This window comes from Ovis canadensis, chromosome 19 (assembly GCF_042477335.2).
Source record: "Ovis canadensis isolate MfBH-ARS-UI-01 breed Bighorn chromosome 19, ARS-UI_OviCan_v2, whole genome shotgun sequence".
NCBI lineage: Eukaryota > Metazoa > Chordata > Mammalia > Artiodactyla > Bovidae > Ovis > Ovis canadensis.
The window spans coordinates 64,692,139-64,715,043 of NC_091263.1; the positions used below are offsets into that span (position 1 = coordinate 64,692,139).

The 22,905-nt window shown below is 45.1% G+C and overlaps 1 protein-coding gene across 4 annotated transcripts in view; it reads left to right on the forward strand.

The window, feature by feature from the left end:
- IFRD2 (interferon related developmental regulator 2) overlaps positions 1-22,905 on the forward strand; it is a 29,562-nt gene that overhangs the window by 2,583 nt on the left and 4,074 nt on the right. For 2 of the 4 annotated variants that reach the window (XM_069561955.1, XM_069561957.1), the window contains exon 1: positions 19,964-22,527. The exons of the other annotated variants lie outside the window; for them this stretch is intronic. In XM_069561955.1, the coding sequence (XP_069418056.1) occupies positions 22,449-22,527 (79 nt within the window). In that variant the 5' untranslated portion in view covers positions 19,964-22,448. Of the gene's footprint in view, positions 1-19,963; positions 22,528-22,905 lie in introns of those variants that run through there. 4 annotated transcript variants of the gene reach the window in all.

Sequence of the window (22,905 nt, forward strand, 5' to 3'; positions counted from 1 at the left end):
CTTGACTAGACGGACCTTTGTTGGCTCTGCCCCTATCATTCCCTGCCTCCAGGTATTTATTTATCCTTTATGCTTAAAGGGGGTTAAGGGCCAACAAACTTATCATTAACTGCTTTCTGCTGAGATAGGATGTAGGCCTCCCTGGGGAAAAAGTGTAAGACCTGAGTCTTCCTTCTCTTTTCGGAGAACTGTAATGTTCACTCTGGTCGTGTGTGTGTTAGTCACTCAGTCATTTCTGACTCGTTGCGAACCCACGGACTGTAGCCTGCCGGGCTCCTCTGTCCATGGAATTCTCCAGAATACTGGAGCGGGTTGCCATTTCCTACTCCAGGGGATCTTCCTGAGCCAGTGATTGAACCAAGGTCTCCCACATTGCAGGCAGACTCTTTACTGACTGAGTACTATTTTGTTAGCCCTTGTGGGTGTTAAACATCAGAGAATGAGTTTATAGAAGATACAAATGAAAAGAAAGCAATAGATATTAGAAGAGTTATTAAAAGAGATTGTAGCCACAGTTTTGGAGACCCAAACCATATTTTCCAAACAGTTTCCATATCTGGAGAGGGTTACTTGAAGCCTCACTTGTTTGCTTTTGGCTAGGCCCGGAACCTTACTATTTTATACTTCAGGTTTTATACTTCAGAGTCTTTTAATTATAGATTTAGTCTTGTTATTTTAAACACATTTTTTGTTCACATCATTTAGTGATAAGGGTGGCTTCCTTGTCCTTCGAGAAACAGTTCAGTTCAGTCGCTCAGTCGAGTCCGACTCTTTGCAACCCCATGAATTGCAGCACACCAGGCCTCTCTGTCCATCACCAACTCCTGGAGTTCACTCAGACTCACGTCTATCGAGTCACTGATGCCATCGAGCCATCTCATCCTCTGTGGTCCCCTTCTCCTCCTGCCCCCAATACCTCCCAGCATCACAGTCTTTTCCAATGAGTCAACTCTTCTCATGAGGTGGCCAAAGTACTGGAGTTGCAGCTTTAGCATCAGTCCTTCCAAAGAACACCCAGGACTGATCTCCTTCAGAATGGACTGGTTGGATCTCCTTGCAGTCCAAGAGACTCTCAAGAGTCTTCTCCAACACCACAGTTCAAAAGCGTCAATTCTTCGGCACTCAGCTTTCTTCACAGTCCAACTTTCCCATCCATACGTGACCACTGGAAAAACCATAGCCTTGACTAGATGGACCTTTGTTGGCAAAGTAACGTCTCTTCTTTTTAATATGCTATCTAGGTTGGTCATAACTTTTTTCTTCCAAGGAGTAAGCGTCTTTTAATTTCATGACTGCAGTCACCATCTGCAGTGATTTTGGAGCCCCCAAAAATAAAGTCTGACACTGTTTCCCCGTCTATTTCCCATGAAGTGATGGGACCAGATGCCATGATCTTTGTTTTCTGAATGTTGAGCTTTCAGCCAACTTACTCACTCTCCTCTTTCACTTTCATCAAGAGGCTTTTAAGTTCCTCTTCACTTTCTGCCATAAGAGTCGTGTCATCTGCATATCTGAGGTTATTGATATTTCTCCTGGCAATCTTGATTCCAGCTTGTGCTTCTTCCAGCCCAGCATTTCTCATGATGTACTCTGCTTATAAGTTAAATAAGCAGGGTGACAGAATGGCCCCTAATTTAGTTAATAAGTCCCATCTATTAAAGGGAGAGGACAATCAGGTACAAACAGAAAGGAATGTAGAAATGACTGGCCACTGATGTTGCACAAAAGGGGTTGCAGGAAAGTGTACCCGTGTCTCTTTCCTGACACTCCCACTACATATTTCTTATGATTGTTAAGGCTTTCAGTCTTTAGGTTAAAACTGAGAGGGTTGCCCTGGTGCTTACGAGAGATTTTATCAAGTGGCTCACCACATCAATGACCACCTGAAGCTTGAGGCTCACCACTAGTTATATAGGTGGTATCTCTATCTATAGCCACTTTGGATCTTGGGCTCCCTCAGCCTTTTAATTATAAAACCATCAAAAGCTTATGGGTCTCTGTCCCTTTCTGGCATCTGGGGCTTTCCCTCTGCCAAAGCTCTGATTGTTCTCAAAGTGGATTGAGCACCTTCTTTCCTGCAGTGCCCACTTTGTCCCCCTAGGGTACACTGGTTTTGTCTGGGCGCCCATGAGCCTTACGGTTCATCACCACCAGTTTGACCTGGAAAGGCCAGCCTCGCCTTCAGTAGTTTTTCAATGGCCGAAGCCACTGCCAGCGTTTGGGCCTTTTGGATATTTCTTTGCGTGCCTTTGGTCTCTCAGTTTATATTCCTATGATTGAAAACTGAATAGACCAGCTGGAGCAAGTCACTCCCAGGGGTCTGGGGACTGGGAGTTGGTTTTGAATCCTGTGCTGATGCCTAGGGTGGACTGGGCTATGAGATGCATAGCCTGAAGGGCCTGTGCCTGGAGGAGGGAGCGAGCCATATTCATATACTTCTGATTTATTTATCTGGCTCTGCCTGGTCTTAGTTGCGACACCTGTAATCTTCAGTTGCAGCATGCAAACTCTTTTTCTTTTTCTTTTTTTTTTTTTTTTTAGCATGCAAACTCTTAATTGTGGCATTTGGGATCTAGTTCCCCGACCAGGGATTGAATTCACATTCCCTTCATTGGAAGTGCAGAGTCCTAACTGCTTGGACACCAAGGGAGTCTCTGTCTGTAGACTTTTTCACAGTGGCCCTTCTGACTGGTGTGAGGTGGTGCCTTGTCGTAGTTGTCATTTACATCTGTCTAAAAATTAGTGATGTTGAGCACCTTTTCACATGCTTTTTAGTCATTAGTGTGTCTTCTTTAGAGAAATGTCTATTTAAATATTCTGATTTTTTTTTAAACATAGAACTGTATGAGCTGTTTGTATATTTTAGAGATTAATCCCTTCTTGGTTGTTTGTTTGCAAATATTTCCTCCTATTCTGTGGGTTGTCTTTTTGTTTATGGTTTCTTTTCTGTGCAGAAGCTTTTAAGTTTATTTAGGTCCCATTTCTTAATTTTTTAAATTTTCATTACTCTAGGAGATGGATCAAAGAACATACTGCTGTGATTTACGTTAAGGAGTGTTTGCCCTATGTTTTCCTCTAGGAGTTTTATAGGGTCTGGCCTTACATTTAGGTCTTTAATCCATTTTAAGTTTATTTTTATGTATGGTGTTAGTGAGTGAAAGTCGTGTCTGACTCTGTGACCCCATGGATATACAGTCCGTGGAATTCTCCAGGCCAGAATACTGGAGTGGGTAACCATTCCCTTCTCCAAGGGATCTTCCCAACCCAGGGATCAGACCCAGGTCTCCCTCATTGCAGGCAGAGTCTTTACCATTTGAGCCACAGGGAAGCCTCTATGGTATTAGAGGATGTTCTCATTTCATTCTTCTCACTGTAACTGTCCAGCTTTCCCAGCACACCACTTACTGAAGAGACTGCCTTTTCTCCATTGTATAATCTTGCTTCCTTTGTCATAGATTACTTGACCGTAGGTGCATGGGTTTATTTCTGGGTCCACTGATCTCTATTTCTGGTTTTGTGCCAGTACCCTACTGTTTTGATTACTCTAGCTGTGTAGTTGGGTCTGAAGTCAGGGTGCCTGATTCCTCCAGCTCTGTTTTTCTTCTCGGGATTGCTTGGCTATTGAGGGCTTTCTGTGTTTCTATACAAATCTAAACATTTGTTGTTGTTGTTGTTCTAGTTTTGTAAGAAATGCCATTGGTAATTTGATAGGGGTTGCACTGAATCTGTAGATGGCGCTGGGTAGTAGAGTCATGTTTTGACAGTATTGACTCTTCCAGGCCAAGAGCATGGTGTATCTTTCCATCTGTTAGTGTCATCCACAATTCTTTCATCACTATTTTCAGCGTATAATTCTTTTATCTCCTTAGGTAGGCTTATTCCTAGGTGTTTTACTCTTTTTGATGTGATGGTAAATGGGGATTATTTCCTTGATTGCTTTCTTTAAAAAAATTGCTATTTGGCTGCACCAGGTCTTAGTTACGGCACATGAGGTCTTTGATCTCCATTGTGGCAAGCAGAATCTTTTCATTGCAGCATGTGGAATCTAGTTCCCTGAACAGGGATTGAACCCAGGCCCCTGCACTGGCAGTGTAGGGTCCTAGCCATTGAAGGCAGGGAAGTTCCCTGTTTTCCTTGATTTCTCTTTCTGATTTCTTGTTGTTAGTGTATAGGAATTCAAGTGATTTCTACAGTAACTTTGCATCCGGCAAATTCGCCACATTCATTGGTGAACGCTAATAGTCTTCTGATAGCATCTTCAGAATTTTCTGTGTACAATATCACATCATCTGCAGACAGTGGCAGCTTTTCTTCCTTTCCAATTTAGATTCCTTTTCTTTCTTTCTTTTCTCTGACTGTCATACTTAGGACTTTCAAAACTATGTTGAGTAAAAGTGGCAAGGGTAGACATCCTTGTCTTCTTTCTAATCTTAGAGGAAATGTTTTCCAGCTTTTCACCATTGAGAATGATGCTAGCTATGGGTTTGTCATGTATGGGCTCTATTATGTTGAAGTAAGTTCCCTCTGTGCCCACTTTCTGGAGAGTTTTTATCATAAATGGATATTGAATTTTGTCAAAAGCTTTTCCTTTATCAATTGAGATGATTATATGGTTTTTATTCTTCAGTTTGTTAATGTGGTGTATCACCCTGATTGATTTGGATATATTGAAGAATCTTTGCATCCCTAGAATAAATCCCACTTGATTCTGGTGTGAGCCTTTTAATGTATTGTTGGTTTCAGTCTGCTAGTATTTTGTTGAGGATTTTTGCACCTACGTTCATCAGTGGTATTGACCTGTATTTGTATGTGTCTGTTTTGGTATTAGGGTGATGGTGGCCTTGTAGAATTGAGTTTGGGAGTGTTCCTTCATCTGGAATTTGGGGGGATATTTTCAGAAATATGGGTGTTAACTCTTCTCTACATGTTTGGTAAAAGTCACCTATGAAGCCACCTGGTCCTGGACTTTTGTCTGTTGGAAGTTTTCTCATCACAGTGTCACTTGCATTCCTTGTGATTGGTGTGTTCATATTTTCTGTTTCTTCCCGGTTCAGTCTTGAAAGGTATACATTTCTAAGAATTCGTACACTTCTCTTTTTAAATTAAAACTTTTTAAAGTGTTTGTTTATTTACGGTTGCACCCTGTGACTTGCAGGATCTTAATTAATTCCCTGACCAGGGATTGAACTTGGGCCCCTGGCAGTGGAAGCGCGGAGTCCTAACCACGAGACCACCAGGGAATGCCCAGAATTTGTCTGTTTCTTTTAGGTTGTCCATTTTATTGGCATAAAGTTGTTTGTAGTAGTCTCTTACGACCCTTTGTAATGATGTTTCTGTGGTGTCCACTCTAACTTCTTTTGCATCTCTGATGTAATTTTTATTATTATTTCCTGGCTGTGCTGCAGGGGCATGTCTCTCTCCTGCGTCTCCTGCACTGGCAGGTGGATTCTTTACCACTGAGCCACCAGGGAAGCCCACTAATTTTATTGATTTGAGCCCACTCTTTTTTTTTTTTCCTTGATGAGTCTGGCTAACGGTTTATGAATATTGTGTATCTTTTCAAAGAACAAGCTTTTACTTTCATTGATTTTTTTCTATGATTTTCTTTGTCTCTTATTTCATTCATTCCTGTTCTTATGTTTATAATTTCTTCTACTAACTTTGGATTTTATCTTTCTTCTGTGGTTGCTATAGGTATAAGGTTACCTTGCTTCTTTGATATATCCTCTTGTTTCCTGAGGTAACATTGCATCCCTGTAAACTTGCCTTTGGGAACTGCTTTTGTGGCATCCCATAGGTTTTGGATCTGGCCATTTCTCTCTCAGTTCAGTTCAGTTCAGTTGCATCAATCTCTTTTCTACCCCCAAGGACTGCAGCACGCCAGGCCTCCCTATCCTTCACCATCTCCTGGAGCTTGGTCAAACTCATGTCCATTGAGTCAGTGATGTCATCCAACCATCTCATCCTCTGTTGTCCCCCTCTCCTCCTGCCTTCAATCTTTCCCAGCATCAGGGTCTTTTCAAATGAGTAGGGTCTTTTCAAATGAATTGGTTCTTTGCATCAGGTGGCCAAAGTATCGGAGCTTTAGCTTCAGCATCAGTCCTTCCAATGAATATTCAGGACTGATTTCCTTTAGGATTGACTGGTTTGATTTCCTTACAGTCCAAGGGACTGTCAAGAGTCTTCTCCAAGACTATAGTTCAAAAGCATTTCTCTCTAGGTATGTTTTTTCAATTCCTCGTTGATTTTTTTCAGTGATCCACTGAATATATATTCTTGCTTGAATTTTTTTCCCATATAGGTTTTGAGACAGTGTTGACTAGAGTTACCTGTGCTGTCCATCAGGTCCTTGTTGATAATCTGTTTTACATACATTGGTGTATATGTGTTTATCCCAACCTGCAAATTTATCCCTCCCTCCCATCCCTCCCTTTAGTAATCATAAATTTCTTTTCTTTTATATTTATTTATTTGTTTTGGCTATGGCCTGCAGGTTCTGGCATCTCAGTTCCATGACCAGGGATCCGGTCTAAGACCTTGGCAGTGAAACCTGAGTCATAATCCTATACTGCAGGGGAATTTCCCGTAAATTTCTTTTCTAAGTCTGTGGGACTGTTTCTGTCTTGTAAATTAGTTCATTTGTATCAATTTTTAGGTTCCACATAGAAGCAATATCACAGGATGTTTTTGGATCTCTGCTGATTTTCTTGAATCACCGTAAGCATCTCTAGGTCCTTGTTGCTGAAAATTGCATTATTTCATTCTTTTTTTTTTTGGTTGATATACCATTGTATATATGTACCATATCTTCTTTATTCATCTATCAAGAGACATTTTGGAGACTTCTGTGTCCTGGCTGTTGTAAATAGTGCTGCAATGAATGTTGCGGTGCATATATGTTTAGGAATTATGGTTTTCTGAGAATATCCGCTGGGAAAAGCATTTCCAAATCCTATGGTTGGTGTGTTTTTCATTTTTTCAGGAATCTCCCTCCTCTTTTCCCAATTGGCTGTGCCCCTTTACATTCCCCCCAACAGTGTAGGAGGGTTCCCCTTTCTCTACACAGTACTTATTGCTTGTAGACTTTTGGAGGATGGCCATTCTGCCTGGTGGGAGGTGATACCTTGTGGTCCTTTTGATTTGCATTTCTCTACTAATAAGCTATGCTGAGCAAGTTTTCACGTGTTTTTTTCTTTTTTTAACAGCGAGAGTGAAATATCCATCTTGAAATTGACTTCATGAAAGTCCACCCTCTGAATTCTTTTCTGATTACCTCCCCAGGGATATTTCTTATGGGCAAGTGCCACTTACTTACAGTGCCCCAGCCCTTGTGATTATTAAGTGTCCAGAAAGTGAAAGCCACTCACTTTCCGACTCTTTGCGACCCCATGGACTATACAGTCCATGGAATTCTCTAGGCCAGAATACTGGAGTGGGTAGCCTTTCCCTTCTCCAGTGGATCTTCCTGATACAGGAATCGAACTGGGGTCTCTTGCATTGCAGGCGGATCCTTTACCAACTGAGCTATCAGGTAATCCCCAAGTGTCCAGAAGCAAGGGTTTTAAAGCTGTAGTTCTGAGAAATGGCCGCAAGGCGGAAGGATTTTTTTCGTGCTCAACACTGGGTCTTCTGGCCGCCAGAGCCTTAGCAAAGAGTCCTGTTCTTGGCTTATAACTGAGAGTGGAATGTGCCAGATCAAACAACCAAGGGCTTGTGGCTCCTTTCTTGTTCCCTGTTAGCCTTCACACCCCCAGACAAATAGCCAACTCTTGTATCGCGGCAGCGCCCAGGGTGCGGTACAGAGGCCAGGGTTGACTGGAAGGAAGTAGGCTGGAGGCGGGAACCCCACCACCAGGAGACCTGCACACAAGCTGACTGTTCATAGCGCTCTCAGTCCAGAGGGTGCCCCACCCTTCGGTTGCCCTAGTTTTGGTTTTGCTGCTGGAGGGGCCCCCTGGATGTGGACAGCGTGATCCCATTCAGAGGGGATCAGACACCGCAAATCCAAGGGGGGTTCCTGTGCAGGCACGTGCTCCCTGGCTCGCTCAGCCCCCTGACTGCTCTGGCGCCCAGGGAGTTAACACCAGCCTAGGTCGCCCCGGTCTGAAGGGAATATAGTAGGCATTCCTGTTTCTTTTTTTAGTTGGGGTTTTATTTTATGTTGGAGTACAGGTGATTTGCCACGATGCGCTTGTTTTAGGTGGACAGCACCTAAGTTGTGTTTGTTTTTTTGGTTGCAGCTTCAGGTATACTGTGATTCAGTTCGACATATACGTATACTTATTCTTTCTTGGAGTATTTTCCCGTATCAGGTTTGACAGAGTATTTCGGGAAAGTTCCTGGGCTCCACAGTAAGGCATTGTTGATCACATTTTGTGTATATGTTTGTGTTTATCTTAACCTCCAAATTTCTCTCCCCTACCCCACCTGATTCTTCTGGTAAACATAGATTTGTTTGCCAAGACCTTGAGTCTGTGTCTGTGGTTTTAAATTAGTTCCTTTGTGTCAATTTTTAGTGTCCACCTATAAGAGATACCATATGACGTTCTTGTTTCTTGTCTCCATTACACTCGTCAGTAGGATCGTCTCTGCCTCCAGCTGTGTTGTTGCCAATGGCATTATTTCATTCTTTTCTTTGCCTGAGGAAAATGGCATTGTCTGTATGGACACCATGTTTATTTCTTCATTCACCTGTTGATGGATCTTGAGCAGGCTTCTGTGTCCTTGCTGCTGCAAATAGAGTGGTAATGAATGTTGGGGTGCATGTGTGTTTAGGAATTATGATTTCTGAGGACAAAGGAACGCCTGGGGGGGGCGTGTTGGAATTCTCTGGTTGGCCTGTTTTTTGTACTTTCAGGAATCTCCCCGCTGCTCTCCACACTGGCTGTGCTGCTTTGTACTCCTGACGGTGGAGGCTTGTTCTCTTAGTTCCATGCCATGTTCAACATTTACTGTTTGGAGACTTTTGGAGGGTGGCCACATTCCCTGGTGGGAGGTGATACATCGTGGTCCTTTTCATTTGCATTTCTCAAATAGTGGTGCTCAGCAAGTTTTCATGTGATTCTCTCTTTTTTTTTTAATTAAAATTTTTGTTAATTTTTAACACCAAAAACATTTTGTATTGGGAAATAGCCGATTAATGGGGCTTCCCTGGTGGCTCAGCTGGTAAAGAATCCACCTGCAATGCAGGATACCTCAGTTCAATTCCTAGGTCGGGAAGATCTGCTAGAGAAGAGATAGGCTACACGCCAGTATTCTGGCCTAGAGAATTCCATGGACTGTGTAGTCCATGCAAAGAGTTGGACACAACTGAGCGACCTGGACTTTCACTAACAGTGTTGTGGTAGTTTCAGGTGAACAGTGAAGGGACTCAGGCATAAATGTATCCATTCTCCCCCAGACCCCCTCTCATCCATGCTGGCACATAACATTTAGCTATACAGTAAGTCCTTGTTGGTTATACTTTTTTTTTTGGTTATCCATTAAAAAAATTTTTTATGTATTTTAATATAGTTGATATACAGTATTGTTTTTGAGTTCCACACCAACCTGGTTCAGTTCTACATATACCTGTACCTGTACCTTCTCGGGTATTTTACCCACAAAGGTCATTGCAGGTTGAGTTGAGTGTCTTCTGCTATTTTATACATCCTTGCTGATGATGTGTTTTACACACACACACACACACACACACACACGTATTTACTATGTATTTATGTGTTGTGTTCAGTGTCAGCCTTCTAATTTATTCTTCTCCCGTCCCCAACTGTTCCCTTTAATGAATCTAAGTTCCTCTTTTTGCTCATTCTTCTGTTAGTACGCTAGTTCATTTGTATCAGTGTTTTGATTCCACCGGTAAGTGATATCGGTGATACTTGTTTTCCTCTGACTCTCTGTCCCTGGTGTAGTCATCTCTTTGTGTATCCAAGTGCCACAGATGGCGTGGTTTCATTTTGTTTTCTAGCTGAGTAGTCGGGCATGGAGTGTCTGTTGCATCTCGTTTTCTTTATCGATGGCTGTGCTTTTTGGTGGTTTCCACGGATTTCCTATTGTGAATAGTGGAACATGGAACTTCGGGCACAGGACTGTTTTTGCAGGATGGTTTTCCCTGTGATTGTTCCAGGACTGAGATATCCAGGGCTTGTGGCAGCACTTTGGTTTGTTTTGGAAATAACTTCCATGGTGTTCTCTATTTCATAGTGGCCACTGACAGCATATTTGCCCCAACAGTGCAGTAGGGACCCTTTTCTGCGCAGCCTCTCTTGCATTTTTTTTTCTCTCTTGCATTTATTGTGTAGACTTTTTGATACCTGGTATAGGGGTTATGGATTTGTCATTTTGATTTGCATGTTACTAATCACTGGAGATGCTGAACAACTTACCATTTGACTTTTTGTTTCCTGTAAATAGGAGTGTAGTAACACTTAGCTCTTGCCATTCATTTCTTGAGAGTGAGCCCCATTTTCAAGTTGATTCCCTTGACCTACCAGAAGACACTCCTTGAGGGCAGGCATCATTCACAGCCCTGCAGTCCTTGTGAATGGTAACTGCCCTTTGTCTGGTTCAAACTTGATGTTATGAGAAGAGCCCAAACAAGGTGGCAGCACTTTCCCCTACCCCACCCTGGTATTTCCAGCAAGCAGACCTTTCATCACCTCAGGGAAAGCCATTTTCCTGGGTGGTCAATGCGAGTGGAAAGTGCCCGAAGAAAGAGCCAAGGGCTTGTAATTAATTCCCACTTCTGTCTTGCTTTTCAGGCTCTGCTCTCCCCTTCCCACTCCAGAGATACATCTCAAGCCCTGCAGTAGTGTTGTGCTGAGGGTGCTATTGTTTGGAGGTGGGGCGACCCAAAGGAATCAGTGCTTAAGTGGGTTCCCCAGGAGCGGGAGCCATGGAGACACGGAGACTTTCCCAAGCTCTTACTACTTAGTGACTACAGCATCCTTCATGCACAGGCTAGCCTTAGCTGACAGAGGGTCAGCCTGCATTACGGGTGTGGTCCCATCCAGAGGGTCGTAGGTTGCACAGGTGCAGTTCAGTTCAGTCACTCAGTCGTGTCCGAATCTTTGCAACTCCATGAACCGCAGCATGCCAGGCCTCCCTCTCAATCACCAACTCCCAGAGTCCACCCAAACCCATGTCCATTGACTTGGTGATGCCATCCAGCCATCTCATCCTCTATCGTCCCCTTCTCCTCCTGCCCTCAATCATTCCCAGGATCAGGATCTTTTCTAATGAGTCACCTCTTCGCAACAGATGGCCAAAGTATTGGAGTTTCAGCTTCAGCATCAGTCCTTCCAATGACTATTCAGGACTGATTTCCTTTAGGATGGACTGGTTGGATCTCCTTGCAGTCCAAGGGACTCTCAAGAGTCTTCTCCAACACCACAGGTGCAAGGGAGCCTGATTTGCTCTCCCAGGCTCCACAGCTCTCTCAAAGTTAGCCCAGGACAGCTTGGGAGCCAGGCCTGCAGGGGCTCTGTGGGTGTAACACCAGCCCAGGAGACATAGTCCTCCTCGAACAGAATAGGCAGTCCAGCCTCTGGTTTTTTTTTTTTTTTAATTTCCATTTTGTTTTGCAATATAGTTTATCTGGAATATTGTTTTTGAGTTCTACACCAACGTGATTCAGTTCTACATATACCTGTACCTTTCTCAGGTGCTTTACCCACGAAGGTCATTAGAGAGTGTTGAGGAGAGTGTTTTGTGCCATTTCATTCATCCATGCTGATTCTGGTTTTCTATAGATATTTATTTACTACTATGTATGAACAGACTTGTTCCAAATAGGAAAAGGAATATGTCAAGGCTGAATGTTGTCACCATCCTTAGATGGATGGATGAAGCACAAGCTGGAATCAAGATTTCCGGGAGAAATATCAATAAGTTCAGATATGCAGATGACACTATCCTTATGGCAGAAAGTGAAGAACTAAAGATCCTCTTGATGAAAGTGAAAGAAGAGAGTGAAAAAGTTGGCTTAAAGCTCAACATTCAGAAAACTAAGATCATGGCATCTGGTCCCATCACTTTGTGGCAAATAGATGGGGAAACAGTAGAGACAGTGTCAGACTTTATTTTGGGGGGCTCCAAAATCACTGCAGATGGTGACTGCAGCCATGAAATTAAAAGATGCTTACTCCTTGGAAGGAAAGTTATGACCAACCTAGACAGCATGTTAGAAAGCAGAGGCATTACTTTGCCAACGAAGGTCCGTCTAGTCAAGGCTATGGTTTTTGCAGTAGTCATGTATGGATTTGAGAGTTGGACTATAAAGAAAGCTGAGTGCCAAAGAATTGATGCTTTTGAACTGTGGTGTTGGAAAAGACTCTTGAGAGACCCTTGGAATGCAAGGAGAGCCAACCAATCCATCCTGAAGGAGATCAGTCCTGAGTGTTCTTTGGAAGGACTGATGTTCAAGCTGAAACTCCAATACTTTGGCCACCTGATTCCAAGAGCTGACTCATTTCAAAAGACCCTGATGCTGGGAAAGATTGAAGAAGGGAGGAGAAGGGGACGACAGAAAATTAGATGAAAAAAAAAGAAGAAAATGAGATGGCATCACTGACTCAATGGACATGAGTTTGAGTAAACTCGGGGAGTTGGTGATGGACAGGGAGGCCTGGTGTGCTGCAGTCCACGGGGTCTCAAAGAGTCAGACACTGAACTGAGCAAGTGAGCTGAACTGATGTACTGACTTGTCATTTTCCGTCACTCCCAGCATTCTCATTTATTCTTCTCCCCACCCCAGTTGTTCCTGCGGTAAATTTTAAGATGTTTTTGGTCCTCCTTCTGTATCATAGGACACCAGTTCTGTTGTATCAGTGTTTCAGTTCCACCTCTAAGGGATACCAATGATATGTGTTTTTCTGTGAGTTTCGCTCAGTTGGACTGAGTGACTGAACTGAACTGAACTGAGCTTTCATCACGTTAGAAAAAGCCGTTATCCTGGGTGGTCCATTTGAGTGGAAAGTGCCCGAGGGTTTGTGATTCATTCCCTCTTCCCTCTTGCCCTTCAGGCTCTGCTCTCCCCATCCCTACCGGGAGATACATCTCAAGCCCTGCAGTAGTGTTGTGCTGAGGGTGCTGTGGTTTGGAGGTGGGGCGACCCAAAGGAATCAGTGCTTAAGTGGGTTCCCCAGGAGCGGGAGCCATGGAGACCAGGAGACTTCTCAAAGGTCTTACTATTCAGCGACTACAGCATCCTTCCAGTGCACTAGGCTAGCCTTAGCTGATAGAGGGCCAGCCTGCCTTACAAGGGCGTGGTCCCATCCAGAGGGCTGCCGGAAGTACAGGTGTTAGGGGGCTCGTTTGCCTGCATAGGCTCTTCCACTCTCTCGGGTTTACCCAGGCCAGCTTGGGACCGAGGCCTGTTCAGGCCTCGTGGGTGTGCCACCAGCGCAAGTGGCCCAGACCTCCTGGAACAGAGTAGGCAGTCCGGATCTGCTTTAATTTCCATTTTGTATCATAATACAGTTGATATACAGTGTTGGTCTGCTGTTCTACATCAACCTGATTTAGTTAAATGTATAATTGTATCTGTACTTTCTCCGATCATTTACCCAAGAGGATATTACAGTGTGGTGAGTAGAGTCTCTCGCGGTATTTCATACATCCTTGGTGATTTTGTGGGGGTTTTTGTGTATATACAGACATATATACACACACTTTATTTATTTGTGCTTTCCTGTCAATCCCACCATTCCCATTTTTTTCCCTCTACTCGCCATCTATTCCTTTTAGTAAATTAAGTTCTGTTCTTGGTCTCCCTTCTGTATTGTTAGTACACTGGTTCGGGTGTTCAGTGTTTCGAGTCCCCATTTGTGATGTGAATGGTGCGTGTTTTCCCGTCTGACTGGGTACTTAGCGCAGTCCTCTCCTGATGTGTCTCAGAGCCACGAATGGCCTGGCTTCATCCTGTTTTGATGCTGACTGCTAGTTCATGGTATGTTTGTTGCGTGTCTTTTTCTTTCGTTAATTAATGAACATACTTACCGGTGGTTTCAGTGGCTATGATGTTTTGTATATTGGCGCAAATACCATTTGAATGCACATGTCTTTTCAAAGGATGGTTTCCTCCAAGTAGATCCCAGGAGTGTGATCTCCAGAGCTTGTGGTAGCACTCTGTTTCATTGTGGAAAGAACTTCGGTAGTGTTCTCCAGAGTGGCCCTTGCCAGTTTATATTTGCACTAACCGTGTGGTAGTGTTCCCTTTTGTGCCCAGCCTCTTTTGAATCTTTTGTGGGTAGCCCTTTTGATAACTGGTGTTAGAGTTTACCGATTTGTCATTTAGATTTGCATTTTTCTAATCACTGAAGATGCTGAACATCTGACCATTAGACTTGTGTGTAAAGAATGTAGTAAAATTTAGCTCTTGCAGTTGGTTTCCTGAGAGTGAGCTCGGTTTTCAAGTCAATTTTCTTGACCTACCAGAGGGTATTACTTGAGGGCAGGTGCTATTCACAGCTCTACAAACCTCTATGTTAAGTGCCCTGAAACGCCTTTTGAAAGATGCTGTTACTAGTCGTGGCCACAAGGTGGCAGCCCTTCCCCCTCCTCTCCCCTGTGTTTTGGGCAATCTCATCCTTCATGAGCTTTAGAGAAAGCGGTTTCCTGGGTGGTCCCTTAGAGTGAAACTTGCTGGGAGAAATAGCCATTAGCTTGTGATTCAATTCCTCTTCCTTCTTGCCCTTCAGGGTCCTCCCTCTCTTCCCACCCTGGAGACAAATTTCAAGCCCTGCATGAGTTTTATTGAGGGTTCTGTGATTTTAGGTGGGGCAACCAAAATGAAGCCTGCGCTAAGTGGGTTCCCCAGGACCAGGAGCTGTGGAGACCGGGAGACTTCTGAGCACTCTTACTACCCAGTAGCTCCAGGATCGCTTCAGGTGTACTAGGCTAGCCTTACCTCTTAGAGGGTCAGCTTGCATAACCAGCTTGTGGTCCCAGCTGAGGGTAGCAGGAAGTACAGGTGCCAGGTGGCACTCATTTGGAGGCACAAACCCTTCAGCTCTCTCAGATTCACCCCAGGCCACCCTGGGACCCAAGCCAGTTCAGGCTTCACTACTCTGACCCTGCCCAGGTGACACTGGCCTTGTGCAGTAGAATAGGTGGGCCCCACTCTATTTTTTAAAAATATCATTTCCGTTCTATTGCATTGTAGGTGATACGCAGTGCTCTTTTTTATTTCTGCAGCAACCTGATTCAGCCACACATACACTTTTACCTGTTCTTTCTCGGGTGTTTTACCCATGTGGGTTATTACAGAGTGTTGAGTAGAGTGCCTTGTGCTATCTCATATGTCCTTGCTTGTTAAATATATATATATATTTATATGTGTGGGGTGTGTATTTATTTGACAGAAAACCACAATCTCAATGTCCTAATTTATTCTCCTCTCTAACTTTTACTTTTGGTAAATCTAAGTTCCTTTTCAGTATCTCATCTGTTTTATTTTTTAGTACCTCAGTTGTATCAGTGTTTAGATAGCACTTCTAAGTGTTATAAGCAATGTTTGAGTTTGACTTTGTCTATTTAGTGTGATCATGTCTTGCTGGGTCCAAGTGCCCAGAGAGGGCATGATTTCATTCTGTTTACTGGCTGAGCACCAGTCCATGGAGTGGTTGTTGCAAGCCTTTTTTCCTCATTTATCTGTGGTTCGACATTTCCGTGGTTTTGGTTGGTCTTCTATTTTGGGTTATGGCACAAGGACGGTTGGGTTTCATGTGTCTTTTCGAGGATGGTGTTCTCTGGGTATAGGCCCCGGACTGGGGTTCCCAGAGCTTGTGGGACCACTGCCCTTTGGTTTTACAGAACCTTTAGTTTTCCTGCAGCGTGGCTGTTTGCAGTGGCTGTTTGAACCAGTCGCGCTGTAGGAGTCTCTTCTCCTCTAGTGGTTTTTGTGTAGTGACTGTTTGATGACTTGTGTGATGCGTTACTTCATTGTCACTTTAATTAGCATTTATTAATCATTAGCGATGCTGAGCATCTTTTCAGTTGATTTTTGTTTTTTAAAAAAGTGTAAAATTCAGCTCTTGCAATTGATTTATTTAACTGCTCTGAAGTGCGGGTTTTAAAGTTCCTGTTACAAGAAGCGGCCACAAGGCGGGTAGCACCTTCTCCTGCCCCAGTCTGTTAAATCGGGCAAGCCCAACCCTCATGGCTCTTAGGGAAAGCTGTTTTCCTGGGTTGTCAGTTTGAGTGGGAAGTGCCCAAAGAAACAGCCAAGAGTCTGTGACTCATCACCGCTTCCCTCTTGCCCTTCAGGCTCCTGCTGTCTGCTTCTACCTGACAGACAAGCCCCAGATTCTGCAAAAGTGCTGTGCTAAGGATGCTGTGGTGTGGAGGTGGGGTGAACTCAAAGGAAGCAGTCTTTAATTGGGATCCCGGGCAACAGGAGCTGTGGTGCCCAGAAACTTTTCACAGCCCTTCCTGCCCAGCAGCTGCCTGACTAAGATTGCCTTAGCTGATCGAGGGCCAGCCTGCATCCCTAAGTTGTGGTCACAGCCAGTCAGGACCAGGCACTACGGTTAAGTCGGGTCTTTCTGTCTCCCATCCTGTTCAGGTCCTTCAGCCCCACCCCCGTGCAGCCTTGGGATGAAGCCTCAGGCTCCAAGGGTGTGGCACGAGAGCAGCTCGCCAAGGCCTGAGGAGAGTAGAGTGAGCAGTGCGTCCTTTCATTTGCAAGCTTTATTGCACTGTCTGTGAGATACAGCGTTGTGTTCGAGTTCTGTAGCCACTTGATTCTGCTGTACAGATTCCTGTAAGGATTCTTTTTCAGATCCTTAGCTCAGGTAGGTTATTACAGGGCGCTGGAGGTGCTGTGTAGTGGTCGGAGTCCACTCTAAGGAAGTAGTCTGGAGATAACCACCTCACAACTAGGAGACCTGCCAACAAGGTGAGAATTTAGAGGGTTCAAGCCTAGAAAGCAAGAAATAGACAAGAGAGAGAGGAAGAAACTAGGAGAATAGAGACAGCGAAAGGATGAGAGAGAAGAGAGAGGAAGAAAGGAATGGCAAGAGAGACATCGTGAGAGGAAGCCATCAGGAAGGGAGAATAAGAAAGAGAGGAAGCAAGAAAGGCAGAGAAAGAGAATAAAAGGAGAGAGAAAGGAAGCTAGAGAAGGAGAAAGCGAGGCAGAGAAACAGACTGGAGGAAGGAAGGAGGGAATCAAGAAAGGAAGGATTGCAGAAAGAGAGGGACATAGAGACAGAGGAAGGAAGAGAAGGGAATAAAGAACCAGAGGAGAGAAAAGGGGGAATGAGCATGAGAGAGGAAGAAAGGAAGCAAGCGACAAAGAAAGGAGGGGAGAGAGGGGAAGGAAGGAAAACAATGAGGGAAAGAGATGAGGGAAGACAGCGGAAGAAGATAGAGGAAGAGCAAAATGTAGAGACAGACAAACATGAAGGCAGGAGAGAAAGAAAGGGGGGAAGGAAGGGAGAGAGAGAAATGAGAAAGGAAGAAAGAGTTAAAGCAAAAGGAATAGAGGGGAATGGAGGAAGGGCAGAAAGAGGAATCAAGAAAGGAAGGGAGAGAAGGAAAGAGTGAAAGAAAATCAGAAGAAAGGAAGTTAGGGAAAGGGAAAGAGGAAGGAAGGTGGGAAGAAGGGTAGAAAAAAGTTAGGAGGAAAGAGAGAAAGAGAGTAATGGAAAGACAAGATGAGAGAGAAATAGAGGAAAAGAGGATAGAAAACATAAGAGATGAGAAAGGATAGGGAAGGAGACAGGAAAAAAAAGCGTGAAAGACTAAGAGAAAGAAAGGGAGAGAGACACGGAGAGAAAGACTGGAAGAAGGAAGGAATCAAGGGAGAAAGAAAGATAAATAGGAAGAGAGAGGAGGAGACAGAGAGGAAGGAAGAAATGAAGGGAGAGAGACCAGAGGTGAAGAACGAGAAGGCGAGAGAGAAGAAACGGGAGATGGGGGAGTGAGAGTGTGAGAGAGGAAGCAAGCAAGCTGGAGACAGAAAGGGAGTTAGAAGGGCAGAGATCAACCAAGGAGAGAGAAGGAAAGAGGGAGCGAGGAGGAGAGAGAGGCTAGAGAGACGGAGAGGAAGGCAGGCATCAAGGAAGGGAGGACGAGAGACAGAGAAACGGACCGAGAGGGGAACGATGAGAGAGACAGCGAGAGAGCCACAGCCAGGAAGGAGGGGACAGAGTGGGGGCGGGGATAGGGAGGAAGGAGGGAAGTCAGAGAAAGTGCACAAGAGCAAAGGAGGAAAGAGCATCAGGAAGAGAGTAATAGGAACAAGGGAAGGAACGGGAGAGAAGAGGATAAAAAAAGAGAAAGACGAAGGGAGGGAGGCATCAAGGAAGAAAGGAAGGGAGCGAGACAGCAAGAGGAAGAGAAGGGGAGAGAGGAGAGAAAGAATCAAAGAGAAATACATGGAAAGAAAGGAAAACAGAAAGGAGGAAAGAGAGAGAGGGAAAGAGAGGAAGGGAAACAGATCAATAGAGAGAAATGACAGAAGGAAGGAATCAAGGGAGAAAGATAAAGAGGGGAGGAGAGAGCCAGAAGGATGGAAGGGAGGGAGAAAGAGAGATGGGGAGTGAGGAAGAAAAGGAGAGAAAGGGGAGAAAGAGAATGGAAGAGACAAGGAAATTGAAGGAAAGAGAAAGATAGGGAAACAGAACTAGAGTGAAACAAAAAGAGAAAGAGAATCAGGAAGGAAGCGAGAGAGAGAGAATAGCTGAGACAAAGGAGAAAGAGGAAGGAAGATAGGAAGCGACCAAGGAAATTCCTAGGAATGAGAGAAAGAGGGTCATAGGAAGAATGAAAGAAATACAGGGGAAGGAGGAAGGGAGGAAGAAGGAAGACAAAGAAATACAGGGGAAGGAGGAAGGGAGGAAGAAGGAAGACAGCAAGAGAGAGAAGGGCAGAAAGGAAGGGTGAGAGAAAGAGAAAGCAAGAGAGAGGAAGGAAGGAATCAGGGAGCGCAGGAATAGAGAGAAAGGAAGAAAGGAAGTTAGATACAAAGTGAGATAGGAAGGAGGAAAGATGGAGAGAAGAAGGAATACTGGAAAAGAAAGTGAAAGAGAAATGGAGAGAGAGAAGGAAAGAAAGAAACGGGGAAGGAACAGACAGAAAAACAGAGGCAGCAAGGAAGGGAGGGAGAAAAAGAACAGGAAAGAGAAATGAAAGAAAAGGCATCAAAGAAGGAAGGAATCGAGAAAGGAAGACAGAGAGGGAAGAAAGAGGAGGTGAGACAGGAAAGAGAGAAGGAAGAGACAGAATCAGAGAAAGGGGGAGGGGGGAGGGGAGAAAGAGTGAGGGAAAGAGAAAGAGGGTAAAGGGAAAGAAACAAAAGAGAAGGGTAGCGAGAAAGGAGGGGAGACAAAAGAGAGAAAGGCAGGGGTAGGAAGGAGAAAGAGAATCAGGGAGGGAGAGAGGGAGGAAGCAAACTAGAGACAGAATGAGAGTGAGACAAAGAAGGGTGGAAATGAAGAGTGTGAAAGAGAATAAAAAAAATTGAGAGATGGCGGGAAGAAGGGAGAAGGGAGACAGGAAGGAAGTGATAGGAAGTAAGAGAAGAGGAGGGAAAGAAGAGAGAGAGGGGAAGAGAACTCGAGAAAGACTGAAAGAGAGAGGACAGAAAGAGTAAGAGAGGAGGAGACACAGAAAGGACGGGAGACGAGGGAAGGAAAGAACAAGGGGGAGATGAAACTAGAGAAGGAAGGAGAGCAAGAGGAGAGAAGCAGTAACATAAGCAAGAGAAAGGAAAAGTGAGAGAAAGCAAAAGAAAATCAGAAAGGAAAGAGAAAGAGCTGAAGAGCGAAAAAGAGAGGAATGGAGGAGGAGAGAGAAATAGAGTAGCGGAGAGAGTGAGGGAAGGAAGAGGAACAATGGAAGGCAGAGAGAGAAAGAGAAAAGGAAGTAAGGGAGAGAGGGGAGAGAGTGAGAAAGGTCAGGAAGAGTAAGGAGACACACAGGGACTGGAAGAAGAAGGGAGGAATCAAGGGAGAAAGAGAATGGGGAAGGAAACAAACAGGGAGACACAGAGAAACCGATGGAGAGGAAGGAAGGGAGGAGAAAGAAAGGGAGAGACGAAGAGAAAGAGAGGGAGGAACGTAGAGAGGAAGAAAGATAAAGACTGAGAGAAGGGCTGAGGCGGAGGAAAGAGAGACAGAAAGGAGTTAGAGTGAGCCAGGAGAGGAAGGAGAGAGCAAGGCAGAGAAGCAGAGGAGAGACAGACGGAGAGAAACCGAAAGGGAGCGCGCGCGCGAGACGAAGGCAGAAACTGCCAGGAAGAGGTGAGGAAGGCAGGCAGGCAAAAAGCAAGAGAGGGGGGAGAGAGGACGGAAAGATAAAGAGAAACAGGAAGGAAGGTAGAGGAAGAAGAAAGAGTAAGGGAGAAAGGAAGCTAGAGACAGAGGAAGGTACGAAGGAGGAAAGAGCGAAAGAGGAACGAAGGGAAGAAAAGGAAGGGAGAGAGAAGGAAAGAAATAGGGGGAGGAAGGAAGATAGAGACAAAAAGAGAAACCATGAGGGAGAGAGAGAAAGAAATAGAGGGGAAGAGAGAGAGAAGACAGAAAAAGCAGGAGAGAAAGAGAGACAAAGGATGATAGAAAGATGAGAGGAGGGAAGGAAGAAATGGAAGGAGAAAGCATTAGAGAAAGAGTGAAAGAAAGAATCACAAAGAGGAAGAGAGGAAGGAAGGCAGAGGAACAAAAGCGGAAAGAGGAAGAGAGAGGAATGATGAAATCAAAGGAGGAGGGAATCGAGTGAGAGGAGGGGAGATAAATAGGGAAAGAGATGCAGTGAGAGAGGAAAGGGAGGAAGGAAGAGACGGAATCAGAGACGGGGAAAGGGAAGGAAAGAAGGAATCAAGAAAGGGAGGGAAGGAGAAAAAGACACAAGGAAATAGAAGAAAACGATACAGAGAGAAAAACAGGCAGATGGTAAAGGGAAAGAAGGGGAGAGAATTAGAGAAGGAGGAAAGAGAAGGATGGTAGAGGAGGACGGAAAGTAAGTGACACAGAAATGGAGAGAGAGGAGGGACGGAGGGAGAGAAAGAGAGACACGGCGGGAAGAATCAGAAAAGGGGGAATGAGAGAAATACAGAGAGAAAGGGAGAGGAAGAAAGGAAGCGGAGAAGGACGAGAAAGAGACGAAGACAGCAGAAGAGGGGGAGCGTGAGAGGGGAGAGGAAGAAAGAGGAAGAGATGGAGAAAGGAAGGGAGAGAGAAGCACAGAGGGGAAGGAACGAAGAGGGAAAGAGTTAAAGCAAAAGAGAGTGAGAGAAGAAGGGCGAAAGAGCAAAAGAAAACCAGAGGAAGAAGGAAGTTACAGAGTTACAGAGCGTAAGAGAAAAAAGAGAAGAGTGAGAGACGGGGGTAGGAAGGAGGAAAGACAGAAATAGAGGAATGGAAAGAGAGAAGAAAGGAAGGAACAGTGGAGGGGAGAGAGAGCAAGAGATGAAGGAAGGGGAAAGACTGAAAACAGGCAAAGGAAGACAGAGGGAAGGAGGGAGTCAGAGAGAAACAGGAAGGAAGGGAGATGACAGACACAGACAAGAAGGAAGGAACAAGGGAGAAAGAAGGACAAGAGAGAAAGAGAAGAGACAAAGAAACGGAAAGAAAGGAAGGGCGGGAGAGAAAGAAACGGGGGGAGGGAGGGAGAAGGGAGGATCCAAGGAAAGTATAAAGGAAGAATGAAAGATGAAATACAGGGGAAGGAAGGGAGACAGATAACGAGAGGGAGGAAAAGGAGGACGAGAAAGAAGAGAGATTGAGAGGGAGAAAAAGAAACAGGAAATAGAGGAAGGGGAAGAGAGGAAGAAGAGTGAAAAGGAGATAGTGGGAAAGAGGAAAAAAGAGAAAGGAGCAAAGCAGAGTGAAAGGGGGCAGGAGAGAGAGGAGGGAAGAAAGGAAGGGGAGGGAAGACAGACAAAAAGAACGGAGGAAGCAAGGGAGAGAGACAGAAAAAAGGGAGAGAAAGAGCCGAAGGACAATGGAAAGGCAGAGAGAGGAAGGAAGGAAGAGCAGGAAAGAAAGAAACGGAAACAAGCATGAGGGAAAGAAATAGAGAAGCAGGGAGGGAGGGAGAGGGCAGGGAGGGAGAAGAGGAGGAAGGGGAGGAAGACACAGAAGCAGAGATGGAGGGAGAGGGGCAGGGAAGGAGGAGGAGATGCAGAGAAGGAAATAACGAATCAGAGACAGATGAAGGAAGCGAGTTAAGGACAGACAGGGTAGAGGGAAAGAGAACGGAGGGAATCTGAAGGAAAGCAAGAGAGAAAGAAGGGACAGGAAAGAGGGGAAGGGAGAGCAGAAGAGAAAGAGGAATAAAAGAGGAAGGGAGAAGGCAGGGAGGACGGCAACAGGAAGGAAGAGAGGGAATCAGGAGGGGGAAGGGAAGGAATCAAGAAAGGGAGAACGAGAGAGCAGGAAGATAGAGAAGGAAGAGAAAGAGGGAATGAGAGAGGAGAGGAAGGGAGGAGGAGGAAGAGAGAACGACAGATGAGAGAGAAGGAGGAAGCAGAGGGGGAAGCAGAAAGCCTGACCCGCGCTCCAGGCACCACGGCATCTCGGTCCGGAGGTAAGGCCGTCCTGGGCGAGGAGGCTGCTCCGGGTGGCTGGTCCCCACGCCCCTTTTCTTCCTTCTCCTTCCCCCGTTTCTCCTCCGTTCCCTCTCGCCTCCTCTATCCCCTGTTCTCTCTCTCCTTCTGTTTTGGCTGAATTTTTATTTTGGTGTGTGTTTGATTTACTGTAGTGATTTTTTAGGTGTGCAGCAACGTGACGTAGTTAGACATACACCGGTCGACCTGTGTGTGTGCAGCATCTGTGTATTCTGGCGCACATGCAGACTCTGAGCCGGTGCTGCGTGGGGCTCCCTGTGCTTTGGAGATTCTGTTCCCTACACTCCTGTGTATGTCAGTTTTATGGGCAGGTGGCGCTAGTGGTAAAGAACCGTCTG